At 39.0% G+C, this 15,406-nt stretch overlaps 2 protein-coding genes across 3 annotated transcripts; both read left to right on the forward strand.

Annotated features, from left to right (window-relative positions):
- Nucleotides 1–12: 12 nt before the first annotated feature.
- Nucleotides 13–4,602, forward strand: LOC126627638 (probable methyltransferase PMT16). Its single transcript, XM_050297177.1, has 6 exons — nucleotides 13–939; nucleotides 2,687–2,897; nucleotides 3,107–3,404; nucleotides 3,576–3,968; nucleotides 4,060–4,137; nucleotides 4,231–4,602. Exons 1-6 carry the CDS (start codon nucleotides 214–216, stop codon nucleotides 4,466–4,468), a joined length of 1,944 nt encoding a protein of 647 aa, XP_050153134.1. The 5' UTR covers nucleotides 13–213; the 3' UTR covers nucleotides 4,469–4,602.
- Nucleotides 4,603–5,495: 893 nt separating this feature from the next.
- LOC126630925 (protein MEN-8-like) lies at nucleotides 5,496–6,149 on the forward strand. 2 transcript variants are annotated; one of them, XM_050301080.1, is made up of 2 exons: nucleotides 5,496–5,838; nucleotides 5,959–6,149. In XM_050301080.1, the coding sequence occupies exon 1, from the start codon at nucleotides 5,517–5,519 to the stop codon at nucleotides 5,826–5,828; it is 312 nt and encodes a 103-aa protein (XP_050157037.1). In that variant the 5' UTR covers nucleotides 5,496–5,516; the 3' UTR covers nucleotides 5,829–5,838; nucleotides 5,959–6,149. The 2 variants fall into 2 exon arrangements, with proteins under 2 accessions (XP_050157037.1, XP_050157027.1); XM_050301070.1 differs by having other exon boundaries at nucleotides 5,496–5,823.
- Nucleotides 6,150–15,406: the final 9,257 nt, after the last annotated feature.

The raw sequence follows: 15,406 nt of genomic DNA on the forward strand, positions 1-15,406 counted from the left end.
TGCCTATACTTGGCAGGTCTATTTCAAAATCCAAACCCCAATGTGTTGGTAAATTAGACAAACACCACTACCCCACATGCCGCAACGTGCATCATAACCTTATTTATCTAAGCCCTTCACTGCCTCCACCTCCCTCAAATCTAAACCCTTTTAAATTCCAAGGGAAGAGAAAGAAAATCGTCAAACACTTTCCACCACCACCACCATACATCCATGGCTGCCAAGGACGACCGCCTTCCGTACCACCCAACCTCCAAGCCCTCCAAACCCTCTCCATTCATTTGGAAAAAACCCAACGTCTACACCTTACCCGTCGTCCTCTTCCTCTGCATCTGCTCCTACTTTTTCGGCCTCTGGCAACACGGCGGCCCCACCGCGGTCACTAAAACCGCCTCCACGCCAACCTTCAAACTCCCATGCAAATCCCCCAACGAAATCCACACCACAACCACAACAACCACCGCGTCAGCCTTAGATTTCACCTCCCACCACAGCCCCAACTTCAGCACCGCCACGTCCTCCCACGCCACCACCACCAACGTGTTCCCGCGCTGCGATGCGAAATACAGCGAGTACACGCCATGCGAGGACGACAAGAGGTCGCTGAAGTTTGACCGTGACAGGCTCATATACAGAGAGAGGCACTGCCCCGAGAAGAGCGAGCTCCTTAAGTGCCGCATCCCAGCACCGCACGGCTACAAAAACGTGTTCCCGTGGCCGAGAAGCCGGGATCTGGCTTGGTACGCCAATGCGCCGCACAAGGAGTTGACGGTGGAGAAGGCCGTGCAGAATTGGATCATATACGAAGGAGATAGGTTTAGGTTCCCTGGGGGAGGCACCATGTTCCCTAACGGTGCGGACGCGTACATTGATGATATTGGCAAATTCATCAATCTCAAAGATGGCTCGATTCGGACCGCCATTGATACAGGCTGTGGGGTAAGCAAGCTTGCATTATCCTTATTTGTTTATTTACAAATTAATATGATTAGATTTACTAATTAAATTATTTTCCTCATTTGTTTCTTTACTACTTAATTACGATTAGATTTACTAATTAAATTATTATGATAAAATTTTGTCTTTCACTAACGTATGTTAATACTCCTAGTTGTCCCTATCGAAATTTTTTTTATTGTGACCCGAACACGGGTGGTACACCATGTGTTTTTATTATATAAGTGGTGGGAAATTTTATTTTTTAAGTTATTAACTTTTTGACACACATATCTCACCATTTGTATAATGACACATGATGTACCACCCTGTATTCCGATTACATTGAAAAATTTCTCGTCCCCATTGTCCGCCAAGTGATTACTTGTTTAGTCTAACACACTTTGATAGTCATTTAGTACTACGATTTGGTGGTATTCCTCTTCACTTGGAAGTGAGGGGTCTTAGGTTTGAATCTCGTGGATGACAAATTCGATACCAAATTAAGATGCCTATTGTGTGGCTTAGCCGAACTCCCCCTCTTCTTAGTTTAAAAATATTGATGTACTAAAATAAAAAACACATTTGGATAAATAATTGTTTTTAATTCGAATTATTGAATGGTTCTTTTTTAGAAGAAAACTGGTGATGGTATGCGAATTAGGACAAATTTGGATAAAATATGAATTTAGCTGTGGATTAGTTGGTAATTGATGGTGACAACTAAACAACTTTAATATCCTAGTGATAAAATAAGAAGGAAACAAGATAGGGAGGGGAGGGGAGGGGATGGGCAGTTTAATTTCCCAAACTAGGACATTGCCTCCCTCCTAATTTTAGCTATTCAAATTTAAAGATTTACTCCCAACTTGATAAAGGAATCTCGCACGATTTGGGATGTATTCGATTGAGATTTTGAAAGATCTTAATTCTTTTTATAAATCCAGGTGTATCAATTAGGATTTAAGTGATTATCTGAAAGTTTAGGTGTAATCAGGATTTTGAAGAAGTGTATACCATTTCAGTATTCAATTAGAGATTAATTTTGAACGGTTTTTAAAAGTTGGGGAATTCAAAGGAATTTGAAAGATTTTGTAGTGTATTTTAAGCATTATTGAATATCACCTCTTCCCCTGAAAATTTGAGGAAATTCACTCAAAAATCTACATAGAATCTCTAAAATCAATTAAAATCCATCAAAATCCATGAATTTATAAATTCCTTAAAATCCTTCAAAATCTCAATTGAATATACTCAATCCTATCATCAAGTGCAAATAATATACATACTATGTATAATTTGGTCAGCCATGAGGCTAAATTATTGGTTCCTCAATCCGAAAGAAAACATTTCGATTTGGAAAATAACTTCACCAAATCTGATATCACCGAGCTGATGATCTTTCATTTATGAAAATTCAATTTTTAAGCAAGAAAATTTTACTCATTACTGAAATGCCACGGTGTAATATATATTCTACGTAATCCTTACCCTAAAATCGGGATGAAGTCATCTTGTGCTACAATATTTTTCAAGAAATAATTTTTTTACCTTGTTTCGAAGTTGGTCTTAATCTTATGCTATAATATTTTTCGAGAAACAATTTATCACGCTTATTTTCTCCTTCTGCATTTATCGAAAATAATTTTATTTTCTTAGCAAGGTCATCCTCGTTGACTCGAGGGGATTCCACGTGGCAGCCACGTGATGTTAATTTCTTATTTTCTCAACGTGCGTGCATGCAACGCAGGTTGCGAGTTGGGGAGCGTACCTGTTGTCCCGCGACATCCTCGCCATGTCGTTCGCGCCGAGGGACACGCACGTGTCGCAGGTCCAGTTTGCTCTCGAGCGCGGAGTGCCCGCCCTCATCGGAGTCATTGCGTCGAAAAGACTTCCTTACCCTTCTCGAGCCTTTGACATGGCCCATTGCTCTCGCTGCCTCATTCCCTGGGGGCAACACGGTAAAACTTCTATAGTCACTTTTAACCTTCAAATTTTGGTCGAATCTTTTATGTCACCTTTACACGATCATATAATATTATTAATTTAGAGAATACGTAAATCTAGTTATTAATATCATAACATATCAATCATGTCATCAGTTTATATTACAACACGTGAATTGGTAATTACGTACTTATGCAATTTCGTGCATTTTGAACTGGTACAGATGGGGTTTACTTAACGGAGGTGGACAGAGTTCTGAGACCGGGCGGGTACTGGATTCTATCGGGGCCGCCGATCCGTTGGGCAAAATATTGGAAGGGTTGGGAAAGAACCAAAGAGGATTTGAATGAAGAGCAGACTTCCATTGAGAATGTAGCCAAGAGCCTCTGCTGGAAAAAGTTGGCGGAGAAGGACGACATTGCCATTTGGCAAAAACCCACCAACCATTTGAGTTGCCAAAACAACCGCAAGTTCGGCAAGGCTCGCAATTTCTGTCCCGCCAATGATCCTGATACCGCCTGGTATGTGCTCGTTTTAGTTTTATCTTTTAAAGTTACAGATGTTACGATCTTATTGAGATTAGTGTCATATGCACGTTTTGAATGAATTTCGTTAATTTAATTAGAAAGAAAAACATAACTGAACTATTTTTCGTTAAACTCATCCATTTCTTTTGTACAAAAATGTTGAAGGTACACAAAGTTGGAGACTTGTTTAACCCCATTGCCAGAAGTTTCAGACAATGAAGAAGTTGCAGGAGGGAAGTTGGCAAACTGGCCACATAGGCTCAATGCAATCCCACCAAGGATTAGCAAGGGAACTGTGAAAGGTGTGACGGCTGACGTTTTTAAGCAAGATTCGGAGCTGTGGAAGAAGAGAGTTTCGTACTATAAATCGGTGAATAATCAGCTGGGAAACCCTGGAAGGTATAGAAATATTTTGGACATGAATGCACAGTTGGGTGGATTTGCTGCTGCCCTAGTTGATCTCCCTGTCTGGGTCATGAATGTGGTTCCGGTGGAGGTTAAGTCTAACACCCTTGGAGTCATCTATGAACGGGGATTGATCGGAACATATCAGAACTGGTAAATTCGTAACATTTTATCATACATCTTCTATGTGACATACATCTAAATTTTAAAGGCTAACACGCTTGGAGTTGTTTTAAATTCGCAGGTGTGAAGCAATGTCTACATATCCAAGAACTTATGACTTCCTTCATGCTGATTCAGTGTTTAGCCTCTACAAAGATAGGTAAAACCTAAACATTTTCCAAGTCATTTGCATATTATTTTTGTGACTAAATACCAACATGTACCAATGTGTGTCACATTATTCGATTTGCAGATGCGAAGCGGAAGACATTTTGCTGGAGATGGACAGAATTCTGAGGCCGGAGGGGAGCGTGGTCATCCGAGACGATGTTGATGTGCTGGTGAAGATCAAGAGCATCGTCGACGGAATGGAATGGGACAGCCAGATTGTAGACCACGAAGACGGTCCTCTCGAGAGGGAAAAACTGCTGTTCGCCGTGAAAAAGTATTGGACAGCTCCTGCTGCAGCTGAAGATAAACCTTCCTCCTAGCAATGGCGTTTTGTTTATCTCTGTTTTGTACTTAAAACATTCATGATTCTTTTTGTGAAGCATTTGCTCCTCCAGCTGATAGCAGCTGGATTTTCATTTAATGAAAGGTTTCTATCCAAATCTCAATTTTCTCACACTGGATACACTCTTTGCTACCCAAGGTACGTGATATGTTATCCAAAGGTCAATTTCCTAGCACCAAGTTAAACAATTATGATGCTGGTGTCAGGATTCTCTTTAGATGTCTTTCATCCGGATCCTTCAATTCTCTACGTTCTCTGATGGGTTCTGGCTCCAATTGCCGACCCACCACGCCCACATGTCGTCTTCTTGCCTCCGATTGCTCAAAACTGGAACCAAGTCCTCCTAGATAGAGAGAAGAGAGTCGGGAAGAGAGAGAGAGAGAGAGAGTGAGCAAGGGGAACAAGATGAACGTGAAAAAGAAAAGAAAAAAAAAGTTATTAATTCATGCTCGTTTGATGTTCGGTTAAACAGACACAATTGAAGGATCAAGAGGATCCGAATAAAAGGTATCTGGAGAGGATTCTATGTCAAATGCTAGATTCAAAATTTTACTATTTTATATAACATAACTTAACAGTTTGGATATGGTGCGAACACATGCTTAATACAACACATATTCAATATGAAGACATAAAAAATTATCATCGTGGATCATTAAGCGGCGCATTTGCACATTGAGCGGTGTATCACTATTTCAAGTGTTTACTACACCATCTAATTGGTCCAACACATCACCTGATATATTATTTATGAATTTTATACTTAATACGCGTTGGTATCCTAAAAAAGTAGCAAAATTTAAGAGATTTTGTCGATGTATATTTTGGGCTGTATACCATTTAAGTGGATCATGAGACATACGTGATTTTCCCCCACACGAAAATTGTTCATATAACCTATTAGTAATTAGGTGATTCATACATGAAGCCACCTCTTCCTAACCCAATTACCAACTATAAATGGACTTGATTATCTTACAAGATATTCCGTAGTTTATCATAAAGCTTATTCCTAAACCCTAATCATGGCATCCTTCAAGTCTCCTATCAACTCCTTCAGCTGCTTCCAAGCTGCTACAACCCTTGTGTTGTTGATTGCCCTGAGCCTCTCAGTGCACACTCAGAAGGCTGATGCTCAGAGCAGCAGTTGCTCGGCCGAGCTGAGCAGCCTAAATGTGTGCGCACCTTTTGTGGTGCCTGGCTCCACCAACACCAATCCGAACTCTGACTGCTGTGGCGCGCTCCAAGCCGTCCATCCTGAATGCCTTTGCAACGCTGCCAGGGTCGCCGCTCGCCTCCCCGCCCAGTGCAATCTCTCCCCCATCACTTGTGGTTAGTCAACTCAAAGTATATGTTTAACTGATCATCGTACACTAATTGCAATTTGTAGGATTAATTAATATCATCTTATGTTTAACTGATCATCGTATAAGACTTATACGTTTATCATGTTTTTTTCTTTTGCAGACACCAACTGATGTGCTACGACAATGCCGTCAAGGGAATAATGTTGAAGTTTCACCATTTTGCTTATGTTGTTTTTTTCCTTTTTTTTCTTCCCTCGAATGTATGCTCTGATCTGCGATGATGATCTGGGGATCAGAGAGAGAACTTAATGTTGTTGAATAAAATGGGAAAGATGTTTCAACTTTGTGGAACGATATGTTCTTAATAAATGGCACCAGTATATGATCGAGAACATCTGATTATAGATCTACATATAACCGTATATGCGGCACAATCGATCATTAATTTCACATAACATAAAAAATTGTTGGTATATGGTCCAGCCCATGATGAATGTTTTAGATTATTCTAGTAAGCAAGTGAGGTGGCCAGAGCATGCTAGACAATTCTAACATGTTATCAAGTTGATGGAAGAAGCTAGAGAGTACTAGCTTCCTTGGTTGCAAATGGAAAGATTCATGCACATGCTAGAGAATTCTAGCAAAGTTCAAGTTGGTGGAAGAGTCTAGAACAATGGTGAGGATTCCACCAACATATAAGATTAGTGTAGATAATTCTAGCTTAGGAAGGTAGTGGAATTATCTAGATATCTCTAGCATGATGTTTCCATGCTTCTTCAAGGTTTCATCCATGCCTATAAAAGGAGAAGGCATCCACACCATTTGTATCAACCAACCAATCAAGAGAGTAGTGAGTAGCAAAGGATCAAGTCCAAAGCTAAAGTTCCACTCCAAGAGTGAGAGTGAGAGTGTTCCACTACACATTGTGTGAGTGAAGTTTAGAGTGATAGAAAGTGTGTGTTATACTTTCTTGTATCCATCAAGCCTTGTCTTTGGCTTGGTAAGACTACTCTTGTTGTACTCATCTTTTTCATATAGTGAAGATTGATCCTTGTTTGGTGGATGTAGGCATAAATTGCCGAACCACATAAATTCTTGGTGTCCATTTTCTACTTTACCTTGTGCATTCTCTATCTTGTTGTACCGACATTCCTAACAAGTGGTATCAGAGCCCGGTTGGCTCGCACTACGAGATGGAAGGAAGTGGCACTATGATCAAACTCACCAACTCCAATTGGGTAACATGGAAGCCAAGGATGAAGGACATTCTCTATTGCAAGGATTTGCATGAGCCAATTGAAGGAGATGTCGCTAAGCCAGAGAGCATGTCCGATGCCGAGTGGAAGAAGATGAATCGCAAGGCAATTGGCACAATTAGACAATGGGTGGACGATAGTGTTTTTCACCATGTGTCTAATGAAACCAATGCTCGGGAGTTTTTGACGAAGCTTGAGTCCTTGTTCGAGAAGAAGACCTCAGCCAAGAAAGTCTTCTTGATCAAAAAGCTCATCAATGTGAAGTACAATGATGGTTTAAGTGTAGCAGAACACTTGAACAATTTCCAAAATATCATCAACCAATTGGCTACTATGAAAATGACGATTGAGGACGAGCTACAAGCGCTCTTGTTACTTGGATCCTTGCCAGACAGTTGGGAAACCTTTGTGGTGAGTATAAGTAACTCTACTTCTAATGGTGTTCTTACTCTTGATAATGTTAAAAATAGCATGCTCAATGAAGAAACAAGGAGAAAGACTTCTGGCACATATAGCAGCCAAGTATTTGTCACAGAGAACCGCGGAAGAAGCAAGAGTAGAGGACCTAGAAGTCATGGCAGGAGTCCTAGCCGATCCAAGTCGAGGTTCAGGGGTGCATGCCATCATTGTGGCAAAGAAGGTCACATGAAGAAGCATTGTCGTAAATGGAAAAATGAACAAAGGGATGGAAACAATACTGCATGTGTTGTGACTTACGGTGAAGAGCTTCTTTAATGCAGACAAGCAATGTTTTTCTGGCATAGAAGTCTATAATTGCCTTTGCCAATGACGATGGTAGTTCTGATCAAGGGGAGCCTGGTTAAGAGAAGTCTAATCAAGAGGGTTTTGGTTAATGAATAGTTCGATCAATGGGAGTTTGGTCAAGATGACCAATCCTATTTTTTGGTATTCCTCCCTTATGGACTGGAGGGGGAGATTGTTGGTATATGGTCCAGCCCATGATGAATGTTCTAGATTATTCTAGTAAGCAAATGAGGTGGCCAGAGCATGCCAGACAATTCTAACATGTTATCAAGTTGATGGAAGAAGCTAGAGAGTACTAGCTTCCTTGGTTGCAAATGGAAAGATCCATGCACATGCTAGAGAATTCTAGCAAAGTTCAAGTTGGTGGAAGAGTCTAGAAGAATGGTGAGGATTCCACCAACATACAAGATTAGTGTAAATAATTCTAGCTTAGGAAGGTAGTGGAATTATATAGATATCTCTAGCATGATGTTTCCCTGCTTCTTCAAGGTTCCATCCATGCCTATAAAAGGAGAAGGCATCCACACCATTTGTATCAACCAACCAATCAAGAGAGTAGTGAGTAGCAAAGGATCAAGTCCAAAGCTAAAGTTCCACTCCAAGAGTGAGAGTGAGAGTGTTCCACTACACATTGTGTGAGTGAAGTTTAGAGTGATAGAATGTGTGTGTCATACTTTCTTGTATCCATCAAGCCTTGTCCTTGGCTTGGTAAGACTACTCTTGTTGTACTCATCTTTTTCATATAGTGAAGATTAATCCTTGTTTCGTGAACGTAGGCATAAATTGCCAAACCACATAAATTCTTGGTGTCCATTTTCTATTTTACCTTGTGCATTCTCTATCTTGTAGTACCGACATTCCTAACAAAAAAGCTCTTTGAAATTGAAAAATTATAGTGAGGCAGCAAAGGTACCTCGGTGAAAGCAAGTCATGTTTGAGGAATTGTCAGTCTTGCGGAAGGCATCGTTCGTTACCTTATCAGATAGAGAAGGACTCAAACATTTTATTAACAGAAATATCACCATTGAGGAAAATTCAAACTCACTCTTGGTATCGATTATTATTAGCATTTGATTTCTGAGTTGATTCAATGAAACAGTAAGCACAAAAGAACACACATACTTAGAAGAGAGCTTTTCCTTAATGTTCAATGTATTTCAACTTACTCAATGAGCAAGAAACAAATTCACTCTATTACAAAATTACAAAATCATTACAACCATTCATTCCTAAGCCATCATGTAAGATGCTTACAGTTGTCATGAGCTATGACTCATTACAATCTAATCTAAATACCAATTGGAATACGATCCAAAGGTTCACATTAAATCCTACACATTGCTTATCATGAAACTATCACAGCAAATACATTTATACTCCAATACTCCATTCTAAATGTTTTGCTGATTTCACACCAAGAGCAGTTCTCAAGTATTCGAATCGATCCTTAGGAAGAGCCTTGGTAAAGATGTCTGCTAATTGCTCCTCTGTGCTGCAATAGTGTAGTTCAATTGTCCCATCTTGAATGGCATCTCTTATGAAATGATATCTCTGATTAATATGCCTTGTTTTATGATGAAACACTGGATTCTTAAACATGGCTATGGCAGAAGTATTGTCACATAGCAAATGTGTAGCCTCCACCTGTTCTTCTCCAAAATCAGATAAAATAAACCTCAACCACATTGCTTGTGTTGTAGCTTCTGCAGCACTTACATACTCGACTTTTGCAGTAGATAAAGCCACACTGCATTGTTTAACATAAGCCCAAGAAAACATTCCTGAACCTAAACTAAATGCATAGCCCGAGGTACTCTTCATGTCATCCAAGCTTCCTGCCCAATCACTATCACAGTAGCTTATCAACAAAGCAGATTTTCCTTTCACATATTCAATCCTAAAATCCAATGTGCCTTGTACATATCTCAAGACTCTTTTAGCTGTCCCCATGTGTTTTCTGGTAGGTTTATTCATGAACCTTGCCGCAAACATGATGCATACATTAGATTGGGTCTAGTAGCTGTCAGGAATAACAGACTACCAACCATTTTCCTGTACAAACTTTCATCAGCATCCTCACTCCCATCTTCCTTAGATAACTTGTCATCAATTGTAAGTGGGGTTTTCACAGCTTTACAATCTTTCAATCCAAATTTCTCAAGTAGTGACTTGGCATATTTCTTCTGATGAATAAATATACTCTTATCGGTTTGAATTATGCCCAGACCAACAAAGTGATGTAACAGTCCCAGATCTGACATCTCATATTGCTTCATCATATCCTTCTTAAATTCTTGAATCATTTCATCAGAATTCCCTGTATAGACAATGTCATATACATACAAAGATACAATAAGCACACCTGCATCACTGAACTTTGTATAGCTTCACTTTGGCTTTTCTTAAAACTAGATCGATTGAAATAATTGTCTATCTCATCGTACCAAACTCTAGGAGCTTGTTTCAGACCGTATAAGGCCTTTTTTCAACTTGTAAACCTTATCTTCTTGTCCTTGAACTTCAAATCCCTGTTGTTGATCCACATATACTTCCTCATGCAGTGTACCATTTAGAAATGCAAACTTAACATCTAATTGAAACAACTTCCATTCTTTTTGAGCTGCCAATGCAATTAGAGTCCTAATGGTATCAAGCCTTGCCACAGGTGCAAAGGTCTCGTTGAAGTCCACTCCAAGCTTTTGAGAATAGCCCTTAGCCACTAGCCGTGCCTTATTCTTCTGCACTGAACCATCCAGATTAAGCTTTGTTTTGTAGACCCATTTTACACTAATTACAGGTTTATAAAATGGCCTTTTGACCAACTCCCATGTGTCATTCTTTTCAATCATCTCAATCTCTGTGGACATAGCTTTTCTCCAAGCCTCATCTCCTGATGCTTCTTCAAAACATTCAGGTTCCATCACATAGAAATTGCATTTTTCATAGATATCATTCAAGCTTTTGAACCTTAGAGTTATAATCATACACTTGTGAACCAGTGTGATCCATTTTCTCTTCTTGTCTTGAAGAATAAGCAATAACTTGCTCATGTTGCTCCTGTAGTAATTCTGTGCATTCAAATACTATATCATTTTCAGCAGCTTCAACCTCATTCTCTTCATTTCTATAAGCTTCACTTGGAATTGAGATGGACAAAGTCTTCTTGTTACTAGATTTCCAATCCCAACAAGAGTTCTCATCAAATATTACATCTCTAGAAATAACCATTTTGTTAGTTTTAAGATTGAACAACCTGTAACCCTTCTCACAAGTTCCATAGCCAAGGAATATGCACATTACACTTGTTGCATCTAGTTTCTGCCTCATCTGTGATGGAACCTGTGCATAACATAGGGATCCAAACACTCTTAAGTGTTTTACTCCAGGCTTTCTTCCACTGTAGGCTTCAAATTGAGTCTTCTTATGCAAGGCCTTAGTAGGACATCTATTGAGAATATAGACTACAGTATTAACTGTTTCTACCCAAAACTCAAATGGAATGCCTTTCTCCAACATCATGCATTTAGCCATTTCTACAATGGTCCTATTTCTTCTCTCAGCAACACCATTCTGTTGAAGAGAATATGCCACTGTGAGTTGTCTTTCTAGACCAAGATCTTCACAGTACTGAGAAAATTCCAGATAAGTGTACTCCCATCCCCTGTCACTTCTTAATTTCTTCACTTTGAATCCACTTTGTAATTCAACAGTTGCCTTAAACCTTTTAAATATACCAAATGCTTCAGACTTGTTCCTCAGAAAATAGACCCATCCCATTTTGGTACAATCATCTGTGAAAGTGATGAAATACTTGTTTCCAGCTTTGGTAGGTGTTTGCATTGGTCCACATATATCAGTGTATATTAACTCAAATGGTAGTGCAGCTCTCCAGTTTGTTTCTTTAGGAAAAACATCTCTAGAATGCTTTCCAATGGCACATCCCTCACATACTGTGGAGTTCATTATGAGCTCGGGTAAACCAGTCACCATGTCATGCTCTTGGAGTTGCATTAGAGCGTTCATATTTAGATGCCCGAGTCTTCTATGCCATATCTCAGCTGCTTGTCTAACACTTGCCTTCATAGCAATTTGGATTCCTGGTTGCAACTTCAAAGGAAAGCTTCGATTTCCCTTCATAGGAATTTTAACAACCAGATTAGAGCATGTAAAATCTTCATAAATTCTTACTTCAATCCCCCAAACACAAGGTAATATACATGTTCCATCATCTGTCCCACGCTCAATAAATTCTTATTTAAACCAGGTACTAACATGATCTCCTTGATGTACCTTTTTCCTTGCTTAGTTGCAACCATTAACTCTCATTTTCCAACCACATTAACCAAATCCCATGTGCCCATCTCAAATTTGGCAGTAACACTTCTATCAATGTTCTCCAGTAAATTTTCTTTTCCTGTCATGTGATTACTGCAGCCACTATCAACATACCAAATGTCGTCTCCCTTTTTCACTACAGCAGACATACACACATAGAACATAGTTGGATTGCTCTCCACTTGATTAGCATAATTTACCTATTGAGTAACCTTTTTAGATCTACAATCCTTGGCAAAATGCCCTGGCTTATCATAGTTGTGGCACCTTGGTTTCCCTTTGAACCAACACTCTCCAAAATGAAGTTTATCACAGTACTTGCAAGCATTCTAGACACTATCAGAATACCCAGTAAATTTTCCTTGCTGGTGCACATATTTGTTATCCCATTTCTTACCCTTTGTCTTCCAGTTCTTTGTGGGTTTGAAGTTTTGATTGCCATTGTAATTGTTCTTCCTGAGAGCTATACTTAAACTAGCAAATGCCTTTTCAGTGTTATTTTCAGAGTGTCTTTCAATCCTTTGTTCATACCCTTTTAGAGTAGCAACTACATCCTGCACATCAACTGTCTCCAAATCCCGAGTATTCTCAATCACAGATACAATACTATCATAGGATCTAGGAAGACTAATCAATAATTTCTGCACTATTCTTTGATTTCCAATACTATCACCATAACTTTTCATTTGTGTAATGAGATCCAACAAACGCACAAGATACACAGAAAATGATTCATGTTCACCCATTCGAGTATATTCAAAATCATGCCTTAAGCTTTGAAGTTTCACAGATCTCACCTGTTTATCTCCAATAAACTTCTGCTTCGGTATATCCCAGGCCTCTTTTGCTGTCTCCAGAATGGCAATCCTTGGGAAAATTTCATCTGACACAGCTCTTTGAATAATTCCGAGAGCCTTAACATCCTTGATCATGTTCTCCTTCAGATGTTTTAGCTCAGCTGCAGTGAGTTCTTCTTCTTCTTTCTTTGCCGAAAGATTATACCCCCTTTCAACCATATCCCACAGATCGTGAGATCTGAAGATGGTCTTCATCTTTATCTGCTAGAAATCAAAATTTTCTCCATTGAAAATTGGTGCTCGAAGATCAGCATCACTCGATCCAGCCATATTAGACTTGTTATCGAGTTACCCAGAGATTTTTCAGATCATTCTTCAATCGCAGCAAACTCGATTCTCTGTCGAGTTCCTCAGCTGCGAACCTTGTCACAGATTCACGCCCAGATTGAGATCCAACCTGGCTCTGAGGCCATATTATCGTTTGATTTCTGGGTTGATTCAATGAAACAATAAGCACAAAAGAACACACATACTTAGAAGAGAGCTTTTCCTTAATGTTCAATGTATTTCAGCTTACTTAATGAGCAAGAAACAAATTCACTCTCTTACAACATTACAAAATCATCACAACCATTCATTCATAAGCCATCATATAAAATGCTTACACTTGTCATAAGTTATGACTCATTACAATCTAATCTAAATACCAATTGGAATATGATCCAAAGGTTCACATTAAATCCTACACATTGCTTATCATGAAACTATCACAACAAATACATTTATACTCCAATAATTATGAGAAAACTTTTGTCCCGCCGCATGTTCGTGAAAGTAACTCTTATTATGAATGCGTATCTCTGTCCTTGCAGAAACTGACCCTGCCAACCAAAAAAGAAGTCAAGCTTGTAGAGCAGTCACTGGATTAAGAGTCACATTTTTCTCCTTGGTTCAAGCCATTGCCCTTCCATAGAGAAGACTCTTTTCAGGCCTCACTATACAAAACCAACCTCACATATCCCACAAAAACTTTACACCAATGTATAGTACTATAGTACTACTATGTCGACCAGGTCATCATAAAAAAATACTATAAAATCTTTCTCTCAGCCGCTAGTGACTCGTGTAGTGCATTCATACGTGCTCCTCTTTCCCCCATAACGCTTTGGGTACGAAGGTTGTCGCGATTTAGGTTTATGGGTGGATTGAGTCAGAAAAAGTCCCCAAACTCGATCAATATCAAGATGTCGTGATCAGTTTGGTTGATTTTGTTAGAAAAGAATCCAAAATATTTGTGTTACTTCATCTACACTAGTTTGTATACGAATGCGTGAATTATACCAAGTACTCAGTAAATTATAGACCACTTAAAATCTTCATTTTCAAGAAGGATAATCAACTCTGCAAATATTTTCGCAAGCTCTTAATCCGTTGCTTTGTTGCTTTCCATCCCAAGCCTATGTTTGCTTAGTAAGTAAGCTTGAGTTGCGTGAAATGTTGCATTTTTAATTTTGTAATTAGCCTAACCCCACACTTTGGAAAATATATGGGAGAGAGAAGTCGGAAAAAATGTGAAAGACAGAAAGAAGATGTTTGAGTGGAGAAAATTTATATTTACATTTTTATTGGAAACTTTAACGAAAAGTTTATAGTACTGTTCACTTAAACGAAAAATCATATTTTTACATTAAAAAGTCAATCCTAGTACTATTCATTTTACATTTTATTTTGTCCTTATCGTTAAAACTCAAAGGTTTCAAGTCATTTTCATTAATTTTTATTTATTTATTAAAATTAGAATTATTCTATGATGATACGTGGATAGAAAAAAAAACAATTTGTACAAAATGGCATTACTGCCAATGATTTTCTTTTAGGGCCCGTTTGTTTAGCTTCACTAAGTTTCATTGGACTATACTGGATTAGCTTTTAGTGTAGTCCAGCGTTTATTGTGATGAGGGAGTAATATTAATGAGATTAGCTAGGACTCACCCAGACTAACAGCATCACTAACAGTTCTTAGCGAGAGTCCCCGAAAACCACAGGACTAGCTAAGGCTTGTTTCATCCTACTCCCGTTGCTCTGTTGGCGTCCTCTCTGCAACCGCAACTTCATCTTCTTTGCGACCACAACTGCATCTTCTCTGCAACCATAGCGTCCTCTCTTTGCACACATCTGCACATCTTCGCAAATCCGCTCGAATCACAAAACCCAGATTCGCTAAGATTGCAAAACCCATATTTGAATCGCAAAACCCAGACACGAATTGCAAATCCCATATTCGAATTGCAAACCCAGATTCGAATTGCAAAACCAAGTTCGTTTGAATCTTTGCAAAACCCAGATTTGATAGGAAAATTTTGGGGCCTCAAATCCAAAAGGAAATAACCAAAACCCAAGGGTGCTCTGCATACCAAATTTCTTTTGCAACTTTTGAGAGAGAGATGGAGATTCT

This window comes from Malus sylvestris, chromosome 1 (genome assembly GCF_916048215.2).
Source record: "Malus sylvestris chromosome 1, drMalSylv7.2, whole genome shotgun sequence".
In the NCBI taxonomy this organism is placed as follows: Eukaryota; Viridiplantae; Streptophyta; class Magnoliopsida; order Rosales; family Rosaceae; genus Malus; species Malus sylvestris.

What these genes read in the sequence shown, in the direction of transcription:
- LOC126627638 (XM_050297177.1), top strand. Translation starts at nt 214, where the DNA reads ATGGCTGCCAAGGACGACCGCCTTCCGTACCACCCAACCTCCAAGCCC. An exon ending in CCATTGATACAGGCTGTGGG is followed by an intron (nt 940 to 2,686) that starts GTAAGCAAGCTT and finishes CATGCAACGCAG; the next exon opens with GTTGCGAGTTGGGGAGCGTA. An exon ending in CATTCCCTGGGGGCAACACG is followed by an intron (nt 2,898 to 3,106) that starts GTAAAACTTCTA and finishes GAACTGGTACAG; the next exon opens with ATGGGGTTTACTTAACGGAG.
- LOC126630925 (XM_050301070.1), top strand. Translation starts at nt 5,517, where the DNA reads ATGGCATCCTTCAAGTCTCCTATCAACTCCTTCAGCTGCTTCCAAGCT.